This window comes from Dromiciops gliroides, chromosome 1 (genome assembly GCF_019393635.1).
Source record: "Dromiciops gliroides isolate mDroGli1 chromosome 1, mDroGli1.pri, whole genome shotgun sequence".
Lineage (NCBI taxonomy): Eukaryota > Metazoa > Chordata > Mammalia > Microbiotheria > Microbiotheriidae > Dromiciops > Dromiciops gliroides.
In genome coordinates, this window is record NC_057861.1 from 760,570,982 (window position 1) to 760,592,165 (window position 21,184).

A 21,184-nucleotide genomic window follows, 5' to 3' on the forward strand; every position below is an offset into this window, starting at 1 on the left:
TCTTCATTCAGAGGGGGCAGCTAGTGAATAGAGTGAATAGAGCACCGGCCCTGGATTCAGGAGGACCTGAGGTGAAATCTGGCCTCAAACACTTGGCACTTACTAGCTGTGTGACCCTGGGCAAGTCACTTAACCCTCATTGCACCACCAAAAAAAATCTGCATTCAGTTCTTTTTTCTGCATGTGGAAAGCATTTTTCACCATGAGTCCTTTGGAATTGTCTTGGATCATTGCACTGCTGAGAAGAGCTAAGTCTATCACAGCTGATCATCACACAGTGTTGCTGTTACTGTGTCCAACGTTCTCCTGGTTTGAGCCTTTGCTATGTCAGCCCATGTCAGTGAGCATTTATTAAGCACCCACCTAGAATTATGCACCAAGCACTGAGGGGCTAAGTAAGCCAGTCCCTGCCCTCAAAGAACTCCCATTCCACCTGGGAATACAATGTTTCTAGTTAAACACTGGATATAGAAAACATAGGTGATTTTTGACAGGGATTGGGGGGATCAGGGAAGGCCTCAGCCCACCCCCAATAAAGGCGCCACTTGAGCTAAGCCTTGAAGTGCGTGGGAAGTGTGAGGAGTGCGTGTGTAGACAGAACATTCTGCAGATGGAGGAAATCCCTGTAAAGTATAAAGTCTCTTTGTCCGGAACATTGAGAGTGCGAGGGGCCTGCTGAGTATGCTGCCTAGAAATGGAGGCACAGGACTTAGATGCTAAAAAGAAGAGTTTGCATTTTCACCCTGGGCCAAGGGGAAGCCACAGAAGTTTCCTGAGTAGGGGAAATGACCTGCTCAGATTTGGGCTTTGGGGAAATCCAAGGACAAAAGTTGATAAGACTAAAGATCATAATGAAAGCAATGGATAACCAGAGAAGGTGGGTGGGCTTTCTCTTTTTTTTGTCCGTCTGGAGGGCTCTCTATCAGTTCTGTTGAGGATGAGGCAAAGATCAAAAAAAGAACAACCCCACTGCTTTGGGGTGCATGGGACAATGGGATGGCAGGTGAAGAAAGAGGGGGCGCTCCTCCCTTACTTTGCAATGAAAAAGATGGAACAAAACTGAATAGCTGGGGATGAAACTAGACTGATGAGGGAGAGGGAATGAGCATTTCTCTGACCTCGAGGAGGAGAGACCTTCCAGGGGAGAGAAGAGAGCAGCAGGCCAGTGAGCTCAGACAACTGACAGAAGTCTGAAATGTCTGACAGCTTCACCAGCAGCAGCAATACCACTGCTAGGTCTCTGTCCCAAAGAGATCAAAGGAAAAGGAGAAGGACCCATGTGTACAAAAATATTTCTAGCGGCTCTTTTTGTGGTGGCTAAGAATTGGAAATCAAAGGGATGCCCGTCAATTGGGGAATGGCTAAACAAGCTATGGTACATGATGGCGATGGAATATTATTGTGCTATAAGAAATGGCAAGCAGGAGGATTTCAGATTTTCTTCTATTTTTTTTCATTCTTTTGATTCTGTTTGACTGATTCCTGGTGTCTCATGGAGTCATTAGCTTCCAACTGTCCAATTCGAATTTTTAAGGCATCGTTTTCTTCAGCGAGATTATGCACCTCCTTTTCCATTTGGCCAAATGCATTTTTTTAAGGCATCGTTTTCTTCGGTCAATCTTTGGGCTTCCTTTCCCAAGCTGCTATTCTTTTTTCATAATTTTCTTGTGTTGCTTTCATTTCTCTCCCCATTTTTTCTTCTACCTCCCTCAATTGATATTTACAATCCTTTTTGAGCTCTTCCAGGAAGGCTTTTTGGTCTTGAGACCAATTCATCTTCCCCTCTTGAGGCTTCACATGTGGGCAGTTTGAGAGTCTTGTCCTCATCTGAGTTTGTGTTTAGCTCTTCCCTGTCAACACAGAAGCTCTCAATGGTAAGAGCTCTTTTTTTGTTTCTTTTTCTTTTCTTTTTTTTTCTTTCTTTTTTTTTTTTTAGTGAGGCAATTGGGGTTAAGTGACTTGCCCAGGGTCGGTCACACAGCTAGTAAGTGTTAAGTGTCTGAGGCCGGATTCGAACTCAGGTCCTCCTGACTCCAGGGCCGGTGCTATATCCACTGTACCACCTAGCTGCCCCTTTTTGTTTCTTGCTCATATTGCAGCTTATTTATTTATTTTTTTAAGTTGAGGTCTGCTCCTGGGGCCCCAGCGTCACTGTTTCAAGCTTCTTGTGCTGGGAGATAGGGGCTGTGTCACAGGCTTTCTATTCTGAGGCCTCTATGGCTTGTGGATTGCTCACCGCCCTGGGCTTGCTCCCTGTGCTTGCTCTGGTGCACTGGGATGGCCAGGCCTTGGTCGTGCCTGTCCTGTGGGTGGCTCTCTGTTTGGCAGCCTGCCCTCTCAGCTGGTGCTGGTGGATCTCACCACTGACCTGCTGCGCCACCAGCTTGCTGAGCCAGGATCAAGGGGCCTCAGTTGCTTCCTGCTGACTTGCCCTGACCCCCTCCAGGCTGCACTGCACTGAGGTGCACTGTGCTACCTTTTTGCCTGAGTGAGACCGACCTTTGCTGAAGTCTTCTAAATTATCTCAGGTTGGAAGATTGTGTCTCTCTGTCTTTTTGTAGGTTCTGTCGTTTCAGAATCCATTTAGAGGCTTGATTTAATGTTCTTTTTGAGGGAACCGAAGGACAGCTCAGGCAGCTTGCTGGCTTCTCTCTGCCATCTTGGCTGTTTGTTTAGCAGGATGGTTTCAAAAAGGCCTGGAAAGATTTATGTGAATTGATGTATAGTCGAGTGAGCAGAATCAAGGGAAGGTTATGCACAGAGACAGCAATATTGTTTGATGAAGAACTGTGAATGACTTGACTATACAATGATCCAAGACAATCCCAAGGGACTGTTGATGAAACATACTCTCCACCTCCAAAGAAAGAACTGATATTGATGGAACACAGACTGAAGCCGGCTATTGTTCACTTTCTTGCTTTCATTTTTTTCTTTTATCCAAGTTTTCTTATACAAGATGACTGTTACAGTGATGTTTTACATAATTGTATATGTTTAACCTATATCTGGTTGCTTACCACCTTAGAGAGTGGAGAAGGGAGGGAAGGAGGGATAAAATTTGGAACTCAAAACTTTAAATAAAAATCTTCATTTTTTTAATCATAAAACTATTTTATTATTTTCTAGTTACATGGACAGATAGTTTTCAACATTTGTTTTTATAAGATTTCTACTTGCAAATTTTTCTCTCTCCCTCTCCAAGACAGCAAGCAATCTGATATAGGTTATATATGTACAATCACATTAAACATATTTCTACATTAGTCATGCTGTGAAATAAGAATCAGAACAAAAGGGAAAAACCTCAAAAAAGAAAAATAAAAAAGTAGAAACAGTATGGTTCAATCTGCATTTAGATTTCATAGTTCTTTTTTTCTGGATGTGGAGAGCATTTTCCATCATGAGTCCTTTGGAATTATCTTGGACCATTGTATTGCTGAGAAGAGCCAAGTCGATCATAGTCGATCATCGCACAGTGTTGTTGATACTGTGTGCAGTGTTCTCCTGGTTCTTTCTGCTCATCTCACACAGCATCAGTTCATGTGAGTCCTTCCAGGTTTCTCTGAAATCTGCCTGCTCATTGTTTCTTACAGCACAATAGTATTCCATTACATTCATATACCACAACTTGTTCAGCCATTCCCCAGTTGATGGGCAGCCCCTCAATTTCCAATTCCTTGCCACCACAAAAAGAACAGCTATAAATATTTTTGTACATGTGGGTCATTTTCCCTTTTTTATGATCTCTGGGATAAAGAGCTAATAGGGTATTGCTGGGTTCAAGGGTATGCACAGCTTTATAGCCCTTTGGGCATAGTTCTAAACTGCTCTCCAGAATGGTTGGACCAGTTCACAGCTCCATCAACAACGCATTAGTGTTCCAGTTTTTCCACAGCTTCTCCATCATTTATTATTTTCCTTTTTTGTTATATTACTCACTCTGATAGGTGTCAGGTGGTACCTCAGAGTTGTTTTAATTTGCATCTCTCTAATCAATAATGATTTAGAGCAGTTTTTCATATGGCAATAGATAGCTTTTGATTTCTTCATGTGAAAACTGCCTGTTCATATATTTTTGACCATTTCTCAATTGGAGAATGACTTACATTCTTATAAATTTGATTTAGTTCCCTATATATTTTAGAAACGAGGCCTTTATCAAAAATACTGAATGCTGATGATTTATGTGGGTTTATTTTGTATCCAGCATTTTTGCTAGCATTGTTAATTAGTTCTAGTTTTCCAGTTGATTCTCTAGGATTCTCTAAGTGTACCATCATATCATCTTGAAGGAGTAATAGTTTTGTTTCCTCATTGCCAGTTCTAATTCCTCCAATTTCTTTTTCTTCTTTTATTGCTCTAGCTGGCATTTCTAGCATAATGTTGGATAATAGAGGTGATAATGGGAATCTTTGCTTTACCCCAAATTTTACTGGGAAGGCTTCTAGCTGATTGCCATTACAGACAGCTACGTATTACTTTTTTTTTTTTTTTGCGGGGCAATGTTCAAGTGACTTGCTCAGGGTCGCATAGCTAGTAAGTTAAGTATCTGAGGCTGGATTTGAACTCAGGTCCTCCTGAATCCAGGGCCGGTGCTCTTTCCTACATATCACTTTTAACATCCCATGAGAAAAAGAAATACTGGTAACTCCCGGGGCACTGTTGGATGGAGTGTTCTAGAAAAGACCTGTGTCGCTGAGAAACGCTGCTCCTTTGCAGGAGTGAGCTGTGTCAGGATTTCTGCACCTTTACTGTTGAGGGTGGTGGTTCCTCTTGTGCCCCTGTGCCCACAGAGGTGCCCTATTCTGTGTGCTGATGATGAGTAAGTGTAGAACGTGTCTGATCTGTTGGCCATTGTGTGAGGGTCTCATTTCCAGGCTGTACTTCCTGTCCCCACATGCTGCTGACTTCCTTCTCATCACCCCACTGCCGCCATGACCTTTGATGGGCAGAGTTGGCCTTACAACCTTGTGACAGAGGGAGTTTCAGCATGTTTCAGAGGTTTTTTCTATTTTTAAGCATCTTTTGTGCATTTCAGAATTTGTTTCATTGACTCACAAAGTCTGCTTTTCTTTTCTCTTCTTAGGGAGCTACAGCCTTCAGATGCCTCTCGGACCCACAGCCTCATCCTGGCCATGGCGGACATTCTGTGGCGGGCAGGGGGAGAGGAAAAGGCAGTTGTGGCCCTGTAAGTTATGTTCACGTCTTTACAAAGTCGAGCCAGGCAGTCCCCAAACAGAGCTGTTTGCCGAGGAGAGGATGGGACAAGAAGCAGGAGGGGAAGAGAACGAATCTGGCGAGGTCTGTCCTGCTAGGGAGGCGTGTGCTTGTTAACAAGGCTTTCTCCAGGCTCAGGGAGCAGAAGGAGAGGAGGCAGGACTCAGAGCCAGGGGGGGTCGCAAATAGCTCATGATTCCTTAGTGTGTGTGAAAGTGAAAAGGGCCGATGTGGAGGGGCTGGGAGTGGGGGGGTTAACGGTAATGGGCATGCGGAGAGTACATGGGGTTTCCCCCATCCAGGGAGACACACCTCCTGACTCTGCGCCTTTTCACTGGCCTCTCCCTCCCTCCAGTGCCCTCCCTTGGTAACGCCTCCTCTTTCATTTGCTTCTTAACAGTTTGACCGTCTTCCTTTGAGAAGCAGGTCTTTCTACCCTTCAGCCACTTCTCCATTCAGGAATGGTTTTTGGTTGTTTATTTTTCCTTCCTTCCTTCCTCCATCTCTTCCCCTCATTCTCGGACACCTCTGTCACCATCTTCTCTTTCACCCCTGACTCATGTGAAGAGCCTGCCTTTTTCCTTAACAAGGAAAACCCCTCTCCTTGTAGAAGTGGTCCCATTCTATCCCATCTCCAGCAGGTTTCCACCTCCTCTCATTTATCTTCACTGTCCACTGGTTGCTTCCCTCCTGCCAATTAACATGCCCATGTTTCTTTCGTCCTCAAAAAAAGTCCCACTTGATCCATCCATCCGTTGAGCTACTGCCTCATATCTCTCCTGCCTTTTGTGGCTAAAGTCCTTAAGAAGACCCCCTATAATTGGTACTTCGACTTGCTTTACTCTCATTTTTTAGCTCTTTCTAGTCTGGCTCCTGACTTCATCATTCAACCAAAACTCTGTCTCCAAAATTACTACTGGTGTCTTAATTATTTCCCAGTCATTCTTCAAGTCTCAGATAAAATCTCTTCTTCTACAGGAAGCCTTCCCAAATCCTCTGAATTCCAGTGCCTTCTCTCTGTTAATTCTCCCTTATTTATCCTCTGCAAAGCTGCTTTGTATGGATTGGCTGGCATTTTGTCTCTCCCATTAGACTGTGAGCTCTTTGAGGGTGGAGCCTCTTGTCTTCTTTTTCTAACTCCACTCTGCCCTCAGCAGAGTGCCTGGCACATAGTAGGTGCTTAATAAATGTCGATTGGTTGATCGGTTCTATTAAGGAATGGAAATTCCCTTCTTCCTTTGGTGTTCTTAAGTTGTCTTCTTAAGGAAATTTTTCTGATCCAGCCTAGCGAGGGAGTCCTAAAAGTGGGAAAGCAAAAGAAAACAAACAGCCGTCTGCTTTGCTACATGCTTTTCTCTGTCGCCAAGTTCTTTTATTTGTCTTCGTTGTATTACACATGTGGTTTCGCCTTGGCTGAAGCAAAGCCTCCTGTGTCTGCTTCTCCTTTCTAGGGCTTCGGGAATGCAGCAGTTCAGTCCAGTAGGAAAATACAAAGCGGATGGAGTCTTAGAGATGGTAGGGTTCTCTCTACAATTCTCTGAGTGCCACTTTATTGTATTTGGGGATGTGGGCAGTAACACAGTCTCTTCTCTTTCAGCTCATACTGCACAAGGTGACCAAGTATGAAGAGCTGGTCAGTTTTCTTCAACAGAACATTCACCAGGTATGACAGGGTTGGAGTCTGGGACCATTGTATTTGTCATTAAGACTTTGACCTAAAAGTCGTTTCTGAGGCATGTGGACAGATCCATACCTCCCATGCTCCTTCCTGGCTGGAGGCTTCCTTGGGTCTTGATGGGAAAGCTGAAGGCCGACTGTGGCAGGGGCTTCAGGCCTGGGACCAGGCCCTGCCAGGGTCCCTTGTGTCAGAGGGTGAGCATTGAGACTGAAGCAGAGAGGCTCCTCCGTGGGCAGTTTGCATCGGGGGCCAAGTCCTGGGACCAGAGGAAGCTTGGAGGAATCGCCGGGGCAGGACGAGGACAAGCCGGGCTCGTGGAAACCATGCTGTTTGAGGAGGACTCGGATTCTTCGACTCAGAGAAAAGAAGATGGGCAAGACATGGTCACTCTCTTCACATAGTTGAGGGGCACGTGTTGAGCAGGGGCTGGATTCCCCTCTCCCAGGTATCTTCCACAGGTGGAAGTGGCCGGGAGGCAGGTGGCACTGCCCTCCCCCGATAGGGTGCCAGACACATGGCTCGAGGCAGCCCCAGCAGCACTCCCTGCCACGTGGGCAGAGCCAGATTTCAGATGTGCCTGGGAAACATCTAACCAAAGAAATACAAATGCAGCAGGACATAGATAATGTCGATCTGTGGTCTTCTGGGTCAGGGTGTGCCTGCAGGGACCCTGGGGACCCTTTCTATGAGACTCTGGCACCTCTGGCTTCAGGAACAGACTCTTTGGTTTAGGGTCAAGGCTCACAACCTGACCCCCGCCTCCCTTCCCTGCTTGGCCCTCCAGCCTGTCTCTTGCCTTTTCACAGGCTCCCCTCTTTCTCCCCTCTGTCATTTAGAACCCCTTGCTTCCTCCAAAACTCAGCCAAGCCACCACCAAGCCAACCTCCCTTGGAAATTACCTTGGATGTAATTTTGCTTATGTGAATGAATCAAAGAGCCTTTATTAAACGCTTCCTCTGGGCCACGCATTCCTGCACCAGGAACACGCTGTCTCCCCCACCCCTAATAGAGGGCAAGGAGCACAGAAGGCTTGTACCCCCTGGGCTGGCTGTGCTTGTTGATTCATTGGCACATGACAAGTTGAGGACTGGGAAGAACAAGTGCCAGGGAAGGAACGGTGAGGAAGGTGTGCACTCCAGGGAGTGGAGGTGGCCCGTGCAAAAGCATGGAGGCAGGAGATGGAATTCTGAGTTCAGAACAGCAGGCTGGCGGTTAGGTCTGCCATGCGGGGCACAGGCAGGAATGAGCACCTGGCCTGGAAAGGCCTGGCCGATGGAGCCAAGGTGGGAAGGGCTTTCACCATCGAGCCAAGGAGACATTGTTGATCCCAGAGGTGATCGTGGGTCTCGCTTCCTGCAGGGGGATGGCTGGGTCAGGCAGCTGAGCAAGGATGGGAAGGAGAAGGCAGACGCCCCTTGCAGAGGCCCACATGAGAGGTCAGGACGGTCCGCTCTGGGAGGGGAGAGCAGGGCACATGTGTTGGAGGCGGGGAGGGGGGGAGGGAGGCCTGGCTCCCCAGTGGCCGTGCAAGTCTGGCATGGAGGAGGGCGTTGAGCTTGCAGACCCCGCGTGACTGGAGGGAAGAGCGTTTTCTTTGGAGGAGAAGAGAATTTGGGGCTTCTGGGGCATCCGGTGTTAGACGTCCAAGAGTGGGGGCCGGGAGAGAGACTTGAACTGGATGTTTAGATTTGTTTAGATGGTTAAACCAGTGGAGTGGAGGAGATCGCTAAGGGAGAAGCTGTCGAGAGGAGGGAGAAGGGACTGGTTACGTAGAGGTACGTAATGGATAGGAGGCCTCGCCCTTCCTTTCAGGAGGGTCAGGTGTGAGTTTGTGGGGTCAGGAATTGTGATAGGCAGCAGAGAATAAAGAAGGAATGAGCCAAGGGCCCAGCTCCTCGAGAAAACAGCAGGGGACGGGGTCAGGATGTCGAGAGGCAGGGCTGGCATGGAGGAGCTCGGAGAGGAGGGTGAGGTGAGACCCGACTTAGTCTTCGAAGACCCCAGCCATTAGGCTAGCTGCTCACAACCCAGACCCGCCTTTCTCTTCTGGGGCCCTTGCCCTAGTTGGTCAGCAGAGATGAAGCACTGCCCACGCCCCCTGGGCTTCACTTTCTTTCCTTGAGCCTCACAGAGGCTTAAACTCTGCTCTCTAGACTTCTGGCTGCAGCCCTTGGGCCCCCGGGCCCCCAAAGTGGGCAGCTACCCTGTGCTTGGCTCAGTCTTAGAACGTCCTCTCCTGGGAACCGTCTGTGATGTGATGGCCCTTTGGACTGACCTGGAGAGCTTTCTTGGAGTTATGTCCTGTACCTCACCACTTGACCCACCGCAGGTCGGCGTAAGAAGTCAAGTGGGAATTTGGGGGGGAGTTTTGCAGAAGCCACAGATGGCATAGAAAAACTTTAGAAACTCAGAAATGCATAAAATGTATGTACAGTGTTGTGTAATAGCACCCAAATTTTACAATATGGTACTGTAAACACCCATAAAATAAAAAGAAAGAAATGCAGACTTCTTCTCATGCATAAAGGGAGGGCAAAGAAAAAGTTATATGGATTTTCCAGATTGCTGGGGAATGTGGGGGGGCAGTGCCACAGCCCTAGCCCCCACTGTGAGAGAGAGAACTGTAAATCCAAGTCAGTATTTGGGGGTGGGGGCAGGAGAGACAACAGCTCCCTCGGTGTGGCTGTGATCAGGTCCACCTGGAGCTGCGTCAGTACCCTCAGATGAGTTGGCAGCCCCTGGCGTCAGCAGCCTCCTTGTTGGAAGGCCGAGCAGCTTCCGGAGCCTTCTCAGGTCCCGGCTCACTCGCCTCCTCTGCCACTGGGCAGGACAGCTCGTTCTGCCTATGACCTCTGAAAATCTTGGCACCTGGAGAGTAAAGTTGGGTCTCTGAAGCCCTCCTCGGGGGCACTGGCACTGGCCGCCAGGCCGAGGCAGCAGTAGGGACATTGTATGCCAGCCACGGTGCGGAGAGATTGAGCTCCTTGGGACTAGTAGGGTCTGGGATGTCCTCAGTGTCCCCGTGCAGGTCACCCCCTCTCCCTGACACAGAAAGGAAGAAAACAAGCATTTATTAAGCACAAAAAGAGAGCCCCTGGGCTCTGGGAGCTTCCAAGGAAGACCACACCTAAGAGGCAGCGGGGAGGGGGAGGGGGAGGAGGAGGAGGCTGCAGGGCCGGGTGGGCCTTCCAGGAGGAAGTGAGGGACAGAACTCCCCGCCTGGGGACAGCAGGCACACACTCTGCTCAATGGGACGGCATCATCCAGATGGTGACCTCATGGAAGGAGCTCCAAACTCGAGGCTGGAAATGTCAGGCCGGGTTCTGGCTTCTGGACTGACGGTGCGAGCTAAGAGGCTGAGATAACCGTGGACTCACTGTGGGCCTCGGCTCCCTCAGAAGGCCACACGGACCGTGCTGGAGAATGTGTGTCTGCAAATAGGAGGGGAGGGATGACAGACAGCCACTTCTGACCAAGCTTTGCCCCCTTTTCTATGCCCAGGCAACATTTGGCTTCTTCACAAGATCAAAATCTATTTTTCTCCTTCAGTAGAATTGTATTTTTATTGGAAGAATTTCAGCTGTCTCAGCGTGGCCCTGACAAAATTCATTTTCAAGAGCTCCAACCCCAACGAATTGTCCATGCCAAGCCTGGAGTCTTTGCCTAAATAAACAGCCTGTGTGTGGGGTTCTCATTCCCACTCTCCCGCTACTGGGGAGGTGCCTGGCAATCCCTGCAGAGCTTTGGGGAAACAGCCCTCTTCTTGATCTCTCTTGCCAGGGTTGGCCCAAGACTCTTCCCGGTTTTTGAAAACCTCCAATGGAAGAAGTGCTCTTTCTTCTAGCGCCGTCTCGGGCATGTTCTGAATATAATCGGTGGTTTCCAGCTGAGCTGATTGTTGGCAGTGCCCAGAGCCTCCAGGGAGAGGGAGTTTGGGAGCGTTACCTCTCCCCTTGTCTTTCATGTCTTGTCAGCTTTAATATAGGAAAGGATGATGTTGACGGTTCCTTAGCAGGGGGTTTTAGACAAAGCGAAGGCTCCATAGACTAGGGGGGATCATCCTGTCCCACAGTATAGACATTTCCAGGATCCCATCTCTCAACTCCAAGCCAGCAGCTTGTTGTGGAGAGGGCTGTTGGCTGGGCATCAGGAGGCCAGAGGCCTGTCTCTGCTCCCGCCAAGTCTTTGGGCCTCGGTCCCTCAGACCTGGCTTTCTTCCCCGCCTACCTGAGAGGCTTGGCCAAGAGGGCATCGTCCCCAAGGGGCCTTGCATTTCTAACATCCTTTTTTTTCCAGATACGGAAGGTGTGTGTAAGTATCACCTCCGGAATCAGCATCTCTGCCCCTTAAAATGTTTGCCCATTTGGCATTTAGGGCCAGGGCCATTTCTCTTTGGGGAACACAGTTCAGCTTGATCCAGGAAGAACTCCCGGATGGCCGTCAGTAAGGCTTTGTATTAGGGTACAGCCTCCTTCAGGTCTCTGCCTTTGTGTGACTTCATTCTTCTGCTCAGTTTCAGAGCGGCCCCTCCGGATGCATCCTTCTGACCGTGTCTGCCATTTTGTCCAGGTCCACTGATCTGTAAGTATCCCTTCTCTTGGTGTTTTCTGAAGCTTGACCCCAAAGATGGGCCACCAAGCACAGGAAGTTCTGGTGGACAACGTTGGGGTCAGAGCGCATTGCTTGTTGCTCCTCTCTCATTCACACCCTCTCATCACGCATGGGTTTGTCACAAAGTTTTCAGGGTGTGTCCCATCCCCCTTCTTGATGGTTCTAGGAGTGCTAGGCCCTGTCTTATCTTAGCTCGAGATGAGTCATCAATTTGGAGCCTGGTGTCTGGGTTCAGTGTCTTGGCCCCTTTGATTCAGTGGAGTCAGGAAGACCCGAGTTCAAATCTGGCTTGACACACTTACTAGCCTTGTGACTGGGCAAGTCACTTCACCTCTGCCTTCCTCACACGACCAAAGCGCCTCATTCCCAGGCTGGTCGTCAGGACCAGGCACTCAGCGCAGCACCTGGCACGCGGTCAGCGCTATGTAAGCGCTAGTGATCACTCGCTTCCTTATTCATGGATGCTCGCTGAGCTGCCCGTTGGTGTCTGTACGTGGTGTTTGTGCTCTGTTAGAAGGGCTGATGGAACACAGACCTAGAGCTTAAGGGGACCAGGCCAACTGTGTGCGACCGTGGGGAGGGCCCCGGCCCAAGAGGTCCTAGATTGGACTTAGAGGCCATTGAGGCCCAGTTTTCTGAAGTGAGCTCCCTGCCCAGGGTCCTGCAGGGGGTCTGTGGTCCACTGAGAACTCAGGCCCAGCTTCACTGACTCCAGATCCATATTTGGAAAATGGCCTTCGTTGTCTCCTGGGGATTCCGTACGGGATCATCGCCAGGGAATGAAGGAGCTGAGCTCCCTTGTGGCTGCGAAGGCCCCTTTTCTCCTCAGGTGACAGCTGTACACACCACTGTGGAGAAGTAGGCAAGCTGGCCGGTGGTCCAAGGGGCTTGGCCGGGCGATGCCCTGAGTGGCCGCGGGGAAGAGAAGATGCTTGTGAGCCGGATGAGTGGATCCCAATTACACCTTCCCAGCCCAGCTCTCCCCTTCCTCTTTTTAAGAGGTGCTTTGGGCTCCACCCTGGGATCTCACTCGTGTGAGGAGCCTTCCTCTGCCAATGCAGACTGGCCCTTTGTCCTCTCGGAGGGCATGGGTGACCCAGCCTGGAGCCCCAGGGGTATCTTCTGGAGTCAGAGGCCAGCTCTCTCACTTCTGGGCTGCATCTGCTTCCACACTTGGGGCTGAAAAACAAGTTGAGCAGAAATTCCTTCATTAACACCAACCCTAACCTTTAGCCTTGGGCCTTCCCGGTGAGTTGTTCCACATTAGGGAAAGTGTTTAGAGAGGACTGGGGTCGCTCAGGGGTTGCCGCAAACAATGGGCACCCGCCCAGAGCCCACTTCCTCTTATGGAGCCTGTTTCCTCCTCTCTTGGACCCAGCCGGCAACCTCTCAGTCATTCTTCCCTCGTGCCTCACCTGCTCTCAACACCCAGAGCCATTGTCCTGTTAAAAATAATATGACTCCTGCTGGGACAAAGAAGTTCCCGCCTGTTGTTTCTTCTGAGCCCTGTAGTGACTTTGGCCAGGGAGGCCGGCGGCATTGTCCCCGATTTACAGATGGGGATACTGAGGCTCGGCACTCTCCCTCACTTTCCTGGGATCCCTGAGGTCCAGTTAGAGATATCCTTTCTGGCCTGGGGACGTGGGCAGGGCAGTGAGTGGGAAATGAGAGGGGTTCAGAGGTCACTTGTCTGTGTCTTTGCTTGGGGGGCCCTTCCCTGTGGGCCGGCAGAAGCTTCTTTCAAGGACATTTGAATCCCTTCTTTCCCTGGTCTACCCCCTGCTGCCACCCCCAGCTTCTCTAGCTCCCTCCCAGCTCCCAGCCTCTGGTGCCTTGGGGCCACTGCAGGACCACAGGACCACGGCTGAGTACCACAGGCACGGACCAATGCCGGAGCTTAGGACTTCATAGTTCTGAGGGGCTTCTAGGAGGGCACAGACTTAAGTTTGTACTTGAGGGAGATGGGGCTGGGCATTAGAAAGAACACCTAGGCTGAAATGGGTTGGCCCAGGGCAGTTTGGTATCTCCTTTCACGGTGGTTCGGTGGGAAGAGCCTTGGGGCTCACACGTCTCCTCGGATGCACACTACCCAGGTCGCCTTGAGAGGGTCCCTCATCCTCAGGCCCTAGCCGTTGTCCATAAGGAGGGCTTTGGACCGGATTCCATCAGAGGTCCCTTCACACTGTGATGGGCACAGTCTGAAACAACCGAGAAAACAAAGGTTTGAGCTTCCCCGCGTGTCGATTTATTACGCAGGGCATGCCAGTCATCCAGCAGACCGGGCCCGGCCTCCTCGAAAGAGACAATTGGCAGGATATAAACCAGGATACAAGATGAGGTCATCTGATTTCTAACTGGAGGAAAAATTCGGGACTTTCCGAGTTGGAAAGGGGAGAGTGAGGAGAGTGATTTCCTAAAATCAGAAAAAGAGGTGCCCCCCCCCCCAGTATCTATAAACAATCAAAGGAACGTGGACACAATAACTGATTGATCCATATGGCGCCGGTTTTCAGATAAGACGTGTGGGTTCCTTGAGATGTAGACCTATGAGAAAACTCCTTGCATCAGTCTTTGGACGTGGCCCAGTTTCTGGTGAGCATGACCGAGGTCCCCTGTGAAGGGTCTCTCAGCAGCAGGTGGAGGTGGTCCGGCTTGCCGCTCCTCAGGGCCAGGTTCAAACAATACAATAAAGTAGTCTCCCAATTCCCATAATCCTATCAAGTTTTTTCACAAGGCAGAATTTGGACTAGATCCAGAATTGAATGGAAAGAGCACTGACCTGGCTTCAGAACTGGATCAGTCCCAAGAGGGAGTCTGTGGAGTTCCCTCAGTTCCCACCATTCCCCCAACACTCTAGAGGGAAGGGGAGGCAGAAGGGTGGTGGCTTGGAGGCCCCACTCCTAGCTGTGACCCAGTCTCCCTCTCCCTGGGTCTCAGTCCGACAGTTTGGGAAGCCCCCGTCAGGCTGGGCCTGGTGTCGAGGGCCCTCCACGCCCCTTCCCTACCGCACTTGCCCCCCTCCCTTCTCTCGTTCCCACCTGCCTCACAACGAGATGCCCTTTGGCTCCACGGGCCAGCCTTCTGAGAGATGCTCAGGCCGTCCTCGGTTCTGACCAGGGGGCCTCAGGCCTCCAGCACACGTGCTTCTGCTCAGCCCCAGACGCCTTTGCCCTTGACTCTCATCTCTTTTCCCAGAAGTCACAGTCCTATGGGTGTTTCATTGGCTTTGGGGTTGGAAGCTCAAGAGCTTGAGGTTCCCAGAAGCCTGACTCGGGGCTGATGGAGAGAGGGGGCTGCTGCTGCTGAGAGCAGAGGGAGTTGTCCTGGGCCGTCTGCGGTGTTGGGAGAGAAGAGAAAGCTGAGGCCTGACCCTGCAGCCATCCCCGTCCTTAGCTTTTCCTGTGCCACATGGAAATAGGTTGAGTGGCCCAGGATGTTGGCCGCATGCATTTTAATCAGCTTGGCAGGACCCGTCCAGGGAAACTTCCTTTTCCTTCATTTCTAATGTTCTTAACTTCTCAACCTCAAGGGCATCTTCCACACCAGTGTGGCTGTGAACTCCATTCATTCTCCCTCCTTCCTAGCCATTTGCCATATGTGGTAATGGGGCAAGAAAACACCGACGTTCAGAAACGCCTCAGAATGGAGGAGTTAAAAGCCCCCAGAAGAGAAGAGCGCACAGTCTCATACTGCTGGCACTGCGAGTGGTTGTCACTCGCCCTTTTCTAACCATTCTCCAGACCTGCCTCCGCTCCGTCTTCTCTCTTGGTTTGTCATGGGCAGCTGTCCCGTGGCCCCGTACAGAGAATGGCATCTTCTGGGCTGACTGGAGATTCAGCCACTCGGGCGTTCTGGTCGCCCCTGCTGTCCCCCCTGCTCACCCGAAGCCCATCAGGAGTCTCTCGATCAGCCATGGGACAGGCGGAAGGCATCTTGGTCAGAGGCCCCAGGCTGAGGCCCCTCACAGACTGCGTGGTGTGGGTCGAGGCCCTCGGCCGCTCCGCTCTCTGTGTCTCTTTCCATGGAGGGGGCTGAACTAGAGACCTCAGAGGCCCCTCCCACCTCCAAGGATGTTTCCCTTCTGCCAAGGCCCATCCATGTTCCTCTAGTCACTGAATCTTCAGTTTCCTTTTCATCCCAGCCAAGGTGATGCTGCCGTCACAAAAGAAAGTCAGAGATAACTTGGCCTGAAGCACAGAACATTCCTAATGGACAGAGGGACAGTGGACAAAGCCCCAGGCTCCCGGCTGCTGCTGCTCTTCCATGTCCGCATAGGGGCCGGCCTCTCTGGGGAACTCGGGCTGAGATGCTACTGAGAGGCGGGATCCGGGGGAGCCAGGACCAGTGAGCATTTGGGCAGCTGGGAGGAGGGTCTGTGGGCCTCACAGAGGCACGGCACGCCCACCTCCCGATGTGCCGATTGGCCTGGCGTTGTCCTGGCTCAGCCATTGCCGTGCCCCGAGGGCCCTCTGAACTACGGACCATGGGTTCCCTAACCCTGCTTTCGGGCAGCGTGCTTCCCCCGTTTTCATGTACCACCACCCATGGAGAGCACAGCAGGCTGGTCATTGACGGATCTTTCTGGGACTCCTTCTGCTCTGCCACAGCACTCTTCTTCTAGCTGACTAAAAAAAGCCTTTAATGCAGTGAGTCTGCCACCCCAGAATGCCGGGGAGGGGTGTGAGCCGGGTTTCTTCCTTTCTGTGCACAGACTGAATTCTCTCCCCTTGTAGACGGGGAGAGAAGTGAGAGAGAAAACGCAGAGAACGTTTCCCATGGAAATGCAGGCATCGTGAAAGGTCCCTGTAGACCTTCAGGGCCGGACCTCTGGCCCATGTCTCTGACCCCAGTGATGGGTAGCTAAGACTGAGCTATTGGAGGAGGCTCTGGCGCATGCTTTGTGGTGGACACTGGTGGGTTGTGAGAGAGCACTGGCTGGCCACCCTACAGCCCAGGAGGACCAAGGAGAGCCATGAAGCACTGACTGGCTCCTGCCACTTGGTAGTTAGGCCACAGCGCTCTTTGGACACCCCTCAGACCCGGACTGGGTGGTGGGTTTGGGTTGGTGCTAGCTAGCTGTAAATGCCTTTGTTTGGCCTCCTCGCTGATGGAATAACGTGAAGGGCAGATGTTTCTCTCCTTGGAGACCAGCTGCTAAATTCCCATGGCTTTAGCACCTGACAATGTAATTCCCATTTCCTGCCATTGTGCTCTTCTGTTTGCCCCCCTGCTCTGCGCCGTGCTGACGCACACTTTCAAGTCGTTGGATGAACTACAGGCCGCGGGATACTAGAGAGGGAGCTCTCTTAACACTCTGGTGTGGCTCCGGTCCAGAGATGGTTATCAAGGAGCCAGGAGGTTATTGTCTTCTCTTCAAAAGAAGCTGCTTCATAGGGCTGACATGACTGCCACTAATTTTCCTTTTGCCCCTCGGGAGCTCAGCCCTTAGTCTCCTTGACCTGCCCCTCCCACTTGCCCCGCACTGCCTCACGTGGTGGAATCTCTGACCAGCTCTGAGGCCTCAAGGCTTTCATCCTCTTCCCCAAGTCCCTCCAAGACCAAGCTCTGCCCGGAATGCCCGAGGGCTTTCCCAGAACTTCCCAGCTTGGCTTGGGCAATGTCTACCACACCAGAGTGGTTTTCTCCAAGGCTTAGGAAATTTGCATTCCCCAAAGGGAGAAGAGTAAGGGGGTGAACTTGGGCTGGTGTGTGTTTCCTGATTCAGCATTAACACCATTTCAGGGTCTGAAGCCCAACGGGGTGGAGTTCTTTATGATAGATCCGAGTTAGGACCAGGCCTTGTTTCCATTCTTTTCCTCTTGTTTAAATCCTGGCTCCCAGGGCCTCTAGCCCAAAGAAGCTCACCCTTGAACCTATTGCCTTGGCCTTTACCTCCTCTCCAAGGGGCAGAGTCTGAAGGGATGCTATAGTGTGAAGAATGGTTTTACAGTGGGTGGGGGCTCATGCCCAGTCTGGCCAAGTGGGGGAAGGGCAGAACCTTAAGAAAGCCTACGCCCACTTCCTCTCTGGGACTCTCTTGCCACGGTGCCCCTTTTGGAAATCAAATGTTCCTGGAGAGAGAGGGAGCATCATGACTGCCTTGGGAATAGTTAGATTTGATCCCTTTCTTCCTTGACAGCCTACTGAGACTGGGGCACTTGGGCGGGGGGGGGGGGAGCCTGGTTGGACAAGTAGTAAGGAGTCCTGAGATACCCCATGAGATCCATCCCCTGTCAGCCCAGGAAGGAAACTGCTCCCATAGGAGAACATAGGCTTGTGAGCTGGAGGGGTCTCAGAGATCAGCTAGTTCAGCTCTCTACTCGGTGGGAGAGAGCTTGAATGACTTAGCTGAGGTCGCCCAGTAGCCGATGTCTTCTGGCTGCTGCCCAGTTTGAGCCCGTCCAGGGGTAGAGCTCAGCTGAGTGGATGGGGCACCTCTTCAAGCCACGACTCTTCCTTGTGTGTTTCAGAGTGCGCAAAGACTTTGACATGCCCACCAACTGTCTGATTGGAGCCCACGGATACTGCACTCAGGTACCACGGGAGCGGGCCTGGGAGAGGAGGGGAGAGAAAGACAGGAAGAAGAGGAAAGCTTGAACTCCGGCTGGGCTTAATGCTTTGTTTCCTATTGTTTGTCCCTATTGGCTCCATTCACTGATTGGCTCCACAAAAAACTATTGAGGGGTGCCCAGCACAGTGCTACCCCAATGGAAGGGAGCAAAATCCTAATAGTCAGACAAACATTCTCTGAGGGAGGTGGCACGGGGGGTGTTGTCCCCCCTTACAGATGGGGGTAACTGAGGCCAAGAGCTTAGAGGACTCACCCAGTGCGGCCCAGCACATGAGGGTTTTGTGCTCTCTCCTATGCCCTGGGCCCCATTTCCGAAGCAGAACTTGTGTCTTTGAAGCACTTAAAGCCTGCAAAGTGCTTTTCTCATAGCAACACAAGGAATCAAGGGACATCAGAACAATTAGAGATCTCCCAAATGAGGGCACTGAGGCCCGGGGAAATGAAGCAGCTAAGCCGTCATCGTGTCAAGCAGCTGGATGGGATCAGAGATACCACGGCCACAGCTGCCTGATCGTGTCTCTGCCCAGAAGAGTGCTCAGTCTGGCTAGGGGCGGGGGATGTGTCACACAGCGTCAAACAGGGAGGCAAGGACACAAGGTAGCATGCGTCAGAGTGAAGGGTCCCCGAGGGGGCGAGGGAGGAGACTAGAGAAAGTCACCGAGGTGTGCTCACTGGCCCCTTGATCTCAACTGCTGCAAGACAGTCCTTGTGGGCCTCTTCATTAGCTCGCTCGCCCACTGACCACAGGCAAACCCTCATGACCTCACCCCTGGACTGTTAACGGCCTGCTGAGTGTGTCCCCACTCCAATCCGTCTTCCACTCAGATGTCAAATGGGTCTTCCTAAAATGAAGGTCTGGCTCCTATCACCCCCTAGTCGGGAAACTCCCACGGCACCCTAGTGTCTCCAGGACCAAATACAAAGTGCCCTTCCTCACCTGGGCCTCCTACCTTTCCAGTTCTCTTACACCTAACCCTCCTTCACATATCCTGCAGTCCTGGCATATGGGCTTCCTGGATGTTCGTCAACAAGACCCTCCATGTGCATTTTTTTCTCTTTTCATAATCGTTTATTTTTTCCCCAATTACATGTTAAAACAATTTTTAAAACATTTTTTCAAGTTTTGCATTCCAAACTCTATCCTTGCCTGTCTTCCAACCCTCCCTCCTCCCCAACATGGTAAGCAGTCTGATGTGGTTTGTACGTGTGCAGTCTTGTAAAGCATTTCCATATTTGTCGTTTTGTACAAGAAAACATGAATTAAAAAAGAATGAAAGAAAGTGAAAAATAGCAGACTTGGGTCTGTTCCATCGATATCCGTCCTTTCTCTGAGGTGGATGGTCCATTCCATCCATGGTCCTTTGGGACAGCTCTTCATCCAACACTGTTGCTCTCTCTGCACAAGCTTCTCCCGGTCCTGCTTCCTTCACTCTACCGAAGTTCATATAGGTGTCTCCAGGCCTTCTTGCAGTCATCCCGCTGGTCACTTCTTAGAACACAGTCATGTTCCCTCCCCATCCTACACCACAGCTTGCTCAGCCCTTCCCCCATGGATGTCCTGTTCTCAGCTGCTATCAGACTGAGTGTTTTTACTGGACGTCTCTCACGGCCGGACCCTCTTCCTCCTGGCTCTCCTCGGGTCAGTCAAGTCTCAGCGAAAGTCCATCTTCTCCAAAAGCCTCCCCAGATCTCTTTCATCGTGGCCCCCTCCTTGGGGACAACACAGCCCCCATGTGTCCTTATCGAGCTCTTTGAGGGCCTTCCGTTGTATCCCCAGTGCTTCGCAGACTGCCTGGTACACAGTAGGTGACGAATAAATGCTTATTGACTCGACTCGAACCAAGGCCCAGGGAAATGAATTGGCCCCAGTGGTAGAAGCGGGGACTGAGCTCAGGTCCCAAGACTGCAGAACCATTGGCTGTGTCTGTAGGAGTGGAGCCATGCCGAGCTGGAGGACAAATCCCCTTCTACCCACGGGCCGCAGTCTGTATCTCCGGAGGCAGTGCCAGCGTGTGCTCTGCCAGTGGTCAGCTGGTCGTGGGGCAGTGCAGGCACATGCCCCTCCCCATTTCCCAGATGCCCATCATGGTGTGGGGAAGGAGATGCAGATCCACACGCCATCTCCTCATCTAGAACGGGGGCCCCCAGGCCTGCCTCGTCGCACTGGCCTCTCCTCGGAGCACGTTCCCTGCCCGCTCCGGAGAGTGGGTGTGGGACTTTGGCCCTGGGGCGGGGGTGGGAGGGTGCTGGCTTTAGAGGCCGCTCTTTCAGGTCACTCTTGAAGGCGCCGAGATCAGGAAAAAGGAAGACGGAGTCCACACAGAACATAAGAGAAGCAGGAGGTCTTGTCCCTTTGCTTGGTTCTGGTTAACAATCCTTGGAGGAAGCTGCCCAGAGAGTGGGCCAGAGGGGAAGACCTTTGGCCCTGTAGAGCATGGCAGTGAGCTTAGCCCCCCTTTACTGAGGGACCGATGCCCCCAGAGCCCAATAACTTCACTTAGCATTTCCTCCAAGTTCCTTCTTGGCTTCCTTTGTTTATATACAACGCGGGGCATTCCGCATCCCCCACCCATAAAACCGAGGGTCCTTTTTCCTATCACTGGGTCAGGGGTTGTCAGTGGGGATGAAAGTGATTTACCAGTTGCTACCTTTCTCACCATTGTCGGGGCAGGAGAGAGACCTTCAGTAATCTCTGTTATCTGACGTGGCGTAGTAACGTGAGGCAGGTAATGTGCTGGGCTTGGAGCCTGCATGGGCCTTATCTGCTGGGTGGGTTAAAGGGAGTGCCAGGACCCTAGGGATCACCCCTGGGAACAGCCGCATCCGGCCTCATTTTACTGAGGAGGAAATGGAGGCCCAGGAAATGGAAGTGACTTGTCCAAGGTCTCACAGTGGTAATCCCCCAAGGTGGGCTTGGAGCCCAGGCCCTCCGACTAGAGCCAGGCCTTTTCACACATATCCTTCTGTTGTGGCACATTTACATGATCCGAGAAAGAAGAGAGACCTTTATGGCCCATCCCGATCCAGTCTCAAGTATAGAGTCCACAGGCTCTCCAAGAAGGGGATGCCACACAGGCTGATGGGACGGTAGATGCAGGAACTGG

At 51.4% G+C, this 21,184-nt stretch overlaps 1 protein-coding gene across 3 annotated transcripts in view; it reads left to right on the forward strand.

Moving 5' to 3' along the window:
- Positions 1–21,184, forward strand: part of MINDY4 (MINDY lysine 48 deubiquitinase 4) — a 122,799-nt gene that overhangs the window by 76,375 nt on the left and 25,240 nt on the right. For all 3 annotated transcript variants that reach the window (XM_043977088.1, XM_043977092.1, XM_043977099.1), the window contains 5 exons: positions 5,090–5,191; positions 6,672–6,735; positions 6,818–6,883; positions 11,412–11,479; positions 17,980–18,043. In XM_043977088.1, coding sequence (XP_043833023.1) covers positions 5,090–5,191; positions 6,672–6,735; positions 6,818–6,883; positions 11,412–11,479; positions 17,980–18,043 — 364 coding nt within the window. The remainder of the gene's footprint in view (positions 1–5,089; positions 5,192–6,671; positions 6,736–6,817; positions 6,884–11,411; positions 11,480–17,979; positions 18,044–21,184) is intronic.